The sequence below is a fragment of the Colobus angolensis genome, unplaced genomic scaffold (assembly GCF_000951035.1).
Source record: "Colobus angolensis palliatus isolate OR3802 unplaced genomic scaffold, Cang.pa_1.0 Scaffold330, whole genome shotgun sequence".
In the NCBI taxonomy this organism is placed as follows: Eukaryota; Metazoa; Chordata; class Mammalia; order Primates; family Cercopithecidae; genus Colobus; species Colobus angolensis.
The window spans coordinates 2,418,346-2,424,298 of NW_012116600.1; the positions used below are offsets into that span (position 1 = coordinate 2,418,346).

General features: G+C 37.0%; 1 protein-coding gene across 1 annotated transcript in view; it reads right to left on the reverse strand.

Moving 5' to 3' along the window:
- The window catches only part of DNAH7 (dynein, axonemal, heavy chain 7), a 333,441-nt gene that overhangs the window by 26,387 nt on the left and 301,101 nt on the right, over window positions 1–5,953 (reverse strand). The window contains exon 58 of the mRNA XM_011952066.1: window positions 437–622. Coding sequence (XP_011807456.1) covers window positions 437–622 — 186 coding nt within the window. The remainder of the gene's footprint in view (window positions 1–436; window positions 623–5,953) is intronic.

The window sequence follows — 5,953 nt, forward strand, 5'->3', positions numbered from 1 at the left end:
ATAATACCAATGTTAATTTGATGCTTTAGTGAGATAATTACTTGCAACTGACTTCCAAATAATTGTAAAAATTAACTATTACTGCTAATAATGTTTTGCTAATACTATCTCTTATGTATTTTCATTTTAATTGGGGACAATGTCTTTTTAGCCAAAGAACTGAGTTTATGATGACAGAAATTCAGGTCACTGAAAAAGCGTGAGACACATTTCTGATACTTCTTACATTACAGTGAACAAGTGCAGTTAGTACTGTACCTATACAGTACTAACTCCACCTATAGCATGAGCTTTGTTTTATCCCATATGACTGAAGAAAGCACAAACAAGGGTAACAAAAAAACAACGCCTGCCGCAAAATCACCATTTGAAAAATATCACTACCAAAATAATTTCATGTCTTACTGCTTTTAGTTTTTTTGAAAGGCATACTTACATCACCAGAAGGAGGAACAAAATAGATGCCACTTGAGTCGAATTTATAGTCTGAATTTTCAACTAATTCGGGATTGAAGAATTTGTTTAGAATGCTGCGCAGCGTGCGCCGGTCCCAGTCATCCGTCACTCTGCCTCCATAATTGCATTCGCCGGTCATGTACCGGAGAGCCTCATAGGGCAGTTCCTAAAATAGAGAGCATGTGTTGGTCAACCAGTTATCAGTAGCATGTTATACAGAATCGTGTTTCTTGTTTTTTCCTATTATTAAACATCTTACAAAAAGTTCACATTAACTTCCCTTCGTATGCTTCCCTGCTAATTGTTTCCATTTTTCCCAGGGCTGTTCACTTCTTTTCTGGCTTTTTATTTCCATCCAGTCAATGCTGACAATGGAACTCCTCTATTAACTTGTGAATTTATTGTCTATTCAACCAAAATTATTTCAACACTGTGTGCCAGATACAAATGAATTAGATCATAACGTCATCTGTGAAAACTTTGCACAGCTAAGTGACATGCAAAGCAGATACAGTATAATTCAGAGGGCTGGGCATGGTGGCTCACACCTGTAATCCCAGCACTTCGAGAGGCCAAGGCGGGAGAATCACTTGAGCCCAGTAGTTTGAGAACAGCCTGGGCAACATGAGGAGACCCTGTCCCTACCAAAAAAAAAAAAAATTAACCAGGTATGGTAGCACATGCCTATAGTCCCCGCTAGGGATGGGGCTGAGGTAGGAGGATCGAAGCTGCAGTGAAGGATAATCGTGCCACTACTCTCCAGCCTGCGTGACAGAGCAAGACACTGTCTGAAAACAAAACAAAACAAAACAAACAAACAAATATATATATTGTATATATATAACTCAGAGATCAGCAGTGTTACTTCACCACCTTTCAATATCCATATATATTTGACAATTTGAATCATATATATGCACAATTGTATACTTTTTTTTTTTTTGAGATGGAGTTTCACTCTTTTTGCCCAGGTTGGAATGCAATGGCACGATCTCGGCTCACTGCAACCTCCACCTCCTGGGTTCAAGCGATTCTCCTGGTACAGCCTCCCGAGTAGCTGGGACTACAGGTGAGTGCCACCACACCCGGCTCATTTTTTTACATTTTTAGTACAGACGGGGTTTCACTGTGTTAGCCAGGATGGTCTCGATTTCCTGACCTCCTGATTCGCCCGCCTTGGTCTCCCAAAGTGCTGGGATCACAGGCGTGAGCCACAGCACCTGGCCAAACTGTATACTTTTTTTCACAAATTCTTACATGATTTCTTTTACAATTTCATAAAACATTCTTTGAAAATAGTATTTTAATAGCTGTTTTCTAATATTAAACACTTTCGTTGCTTCTAATTTTTTAATGTGCTGAATTATGTTCATTAAATATACATTTCTTAAAATTTCTAATGATTCTTCAGTCTAGATTCCTGAAAAGGAAATTACTATTTTCTTTCCAAAGAAAGCAGCTTATAAAAAGCAATTTATAAATGTTACCAGTCTGCTTTTCCAAAAAGCTGAAGCATTTGTAGCAGCCAGTTTTAAAATCTTTGCTAATATGGTAGGTCAATAATATTATTTTAATTTGCATTTCTAGAATAACAGTGAGGTCCACAATTATTTCATACGTTTAATACATTTGTTGTTCTTTTTAAACTAGCCTCCTATTTTTCCTATTAAAGTATTGTAGGTGTTTTTTTTGTTAGTTTTTTGCTTTTTGAGTCTGAGTCTTGCTCTGTCACCCAGGTTGGAGCAGCGGTGTGATCAGGGCTCACTGTCTCCACCTCCAGGGTTAAAGAGATCCTCCTACCTCAGCCTCTCAAATAGCTAAGACTACAGGCATATGCCACCAGGCCCGGCTAATTTTTGTACTTTATGTAATGGTGGGGTTTCACCATGTTGCCCAGGCTGGCCTCGAACTCCTGGGCTCAGGCAATCCACTGTCTCAGCCTCCCAAAGTGCTGGGATTACAGGCATGAACCACTGCATCCTGCCCTATTAAAGTTTTAATAGTACTTCTTTGTATATACTCTTTTATAAACTGACTTACTTTTCAAATTTGTGGAAATAATTTTTCTACTTAGTTTTAAAAAGTATTTTATTATGTTCTTTAGTGTATAGAATTTTTAACATTTATTAATGCAATGGTGTTGATTTTTCACATTGCAATTTATTTTATCCTGAGCATAAATATTTACACACCCACCAGCAGTAGAGAAAATTCTATTTTTCACTACTCTCAAGAAAACAGAGTATTATCATTTAGTAAAAAACTGACAGTAAAACAATATAATTATTCTTAATTCTGATTTTGACATTGGCACTTTCAAAATTCTTATTCACCATTTGTATTCTTTATAAGTTATTCACTCTGATCTTTTATGTTTTTCTAATTTGAATGATTATCTTTTCTTATTCAAAAGCTCTTTGTAAAGACTGAATCAGTCTTTCAGATAAAATTTTAAATACTTTATCCATTTTTATTAATCTTTTATTTTGACGATGTTTATAATATTTTAATATAGCAATATTTTAAAATATTTTATGCTAGGCCAGGCGCGGTGGCTCATACTTATAATCCCAGCACTTTGGGAGGCCGAGGCAGGTGGGTCACTTGAGGTCAGGAGTTTGATACCAGCCTGGCCAACATGGTGAAACCCCATCTCTACTAAAAATACAAAAATTAGCTGGATGTGGTGGCATGCACCTGTAACCCCAGCTACTCAGGAGGCTGAGAAATAAGAATCGCTTGAACCTTGGAGGCAGAGGTTGCAGTGAGCCGAGATTGTGCCATTGCACTCCAGCCTGGGCAATAGGGCAAGACTCTGTCTCAAAATATATATATGTTGCAAAAAATATATTTTTTATACTAAAATACAGCAATCTCTTGAGAATGTTTTCATTATTTTTGTGCTTTCTATGTCCTCCTTACAGTTACCTACTAAAATCTAAAGTGCATAGATCCAACATTCTAGTGATCCCACTTTGAGCAATCCTTTCAAGTAGAAACAGTAGCACTAGGGTAAGTAGTAGTGATTAGAGAGGGGAAATTTATTGAATTAGATGCTGGAAATTATAAGGCTTGTTATTTGGTAGAACTGGAACTTAAGGCAGTGAATTTAGGAGAACACGTGTCAGTGACAAAGCCCTTGTGAAAAAACCAAATCAAATCAGGAAGAATTGCAGAACATTTACGTGCTTCCAACTGCAAACGTGAGCGGAGTTTGATGAGATACACACACTGCCTGGGCTTGCGCTGTTGACAGGCCCTCACCCCATAAAAATGAAATACAATAAGAAAATGAAATTTAGTAAGAAAACTCATATGCAAATCAAATAAGTAGTAAATGCAGTAGAGGTGAATCAGCTAGCCCCTGAGAAGGCTTTGTGATGTAGACAGATGAGATGTGGAGGAGGAGAATTTCATAAGGGTTCATCTTGGCCAACATGCCCCTGAGAGTCCATGAAGTAAATGCTATCTGTTGTTTCTCTCAGAAGTTCGGTCAAATCCAGGGCCAACTAAATTGAGGAGTGTTTTCCCCAGGGGTGGGTGGGTTGGTGGGCATGTAGATTACTAAAGTTTCTAGAAATAGTGGCAGTTTGCTGCTTGGATTGCTTCCCTGTTCCTTGTTACAAGAGGGTTGAGACAACGAGCAGCGGGAGAGAGTAGGTGAAAACAGGGCTTGAAGTCAACAACTAGTGTTCATGGTTATATAAGAAGTTCATTTTAATCTTAATTAGCAAAAAACAAAAAGAAAATAAAATCTTAATGATCAAAAAAGAGGAAATGCTGTGTAAGCAGTCATTAAAACGAAGATGTCTATCTACTTTGAAAGTTATCCACACATATGTAGGTAAAAAAAAAAAAAAGTAAGTTGAAGATAAATATGTACACCATAATAATGTTTTTGAGAAAAAATTATGTGTGTATTGTGTTTCTATATGTGTATCTATATATGCACAGGAAAATATCCAGGCACATATGCCCCAGGATGTGAAAATAGTTGCCTTGGGGATCTGTTAGAGTCACAATGAGGGGTGAGAGGTGGGTCTTACACACACACACACACACACACACCCCTCTACCAAAACAAGAATGACAAAGCAACTGCCCATCTGCCAAGTAGATAATATATATCCACCTAAATTTTCTTCTTTTACACTTTTAATTTTTCTATTTAGTCTTTTTTGATCCAACAGAAATTATATATGAAGAATCTACTTCAGCAAATAACGAATTATTCTAACTTCATTTGTCAAATACCTCTTCTGTTTTCTAATGTCGATTGTTCAAGAAGGAGTGTATTAGACTTAATAATATCAAAGTGAGCTATGAATCCACATTCCACAAAGAATCCCTCTTTAACTCTTGACGATTATATGTGACTCAAGAATAGCAGTTTTGTCAAGTTCGCAATATAATTACTATGCTGGAGGAATATCAAGCACTTTCTGACTTGTCATTTAATAGAAGGAACCACTTTGGTCAGTGAAACATGTCATTTAAAGATTCCTGAAGAAAGTGAAATAGCTCATACTTGTACCACATGATTATTTATCATTTTTTATTTAATACATTTAAATATATTCTTTCACTATAAATGAATTAAAGAAACACAGAAAAATATGTGTAAATTAGCCATTTTTTTAAAAAAACATTGTATTGTTTCTGCAAAGTCCTGAAAGTTAGATGGAGTTCAGCATTTAAAGAGATGTAACAGTTTTGAAATTACTGTTGCAAATCCAACAGGCACTTAATTTATTCTCTCCAGCATTTAACAGGATGAACTATTCTTGATACTCTTTATTTACTCAGATTGCTCACTCCTGTTTTTTTCCTGGCTGTACCATCTGCCCTCTACGTCTTCTGTTCTCTCTCCTACCATTGTTTTTTGGTGCTCACTAACATATAATCTGTGTTCTCTTTTTCTACAGCACAAGGCCTCCCCTTTAAATCTATTTTCAGGCTTCTCCTAACACTTGAATAATCTATAAATCTCTATTTTGTGCTCTCTCTTCCCTTGAGTTTTATATCTATATGCCAAGAGCCTAAAAGACATTTTTACCTGCATATCCACTCACCCATCTGCTCTATATCTATTAATGCCTGGTTCTATTCCCTGTCTGGATTAATGAATGAAAACAACACCAATCCACACCAGAAAACTCACATCAACCAAGGCTTCTCCCTCTCCCTTTACCATTGAATATCTAAGTCATTTCAATCATTTCCCCTACATATCCATTGTATCTCTACCCTGTTCCCTAATCTTGCTCAAATGATTTCATTTAGACTCTTATCGTTACCCACCTGGGTTATCATGATAGTCTCCTGTATTACTTTCCTATGACACCAATAGGTGGCTTAAAGTAATAGAAATTTATTTTCTGGCCGGGCGCGGTGGCTCAAACCTGTAATCCCAGCACTTTGGGAGGCCAAGACAGGCAGATCACGAGGTCAGGAGATCGAGACCATCCTGGCTAACACGGTGAAACCCCGTCTCTAC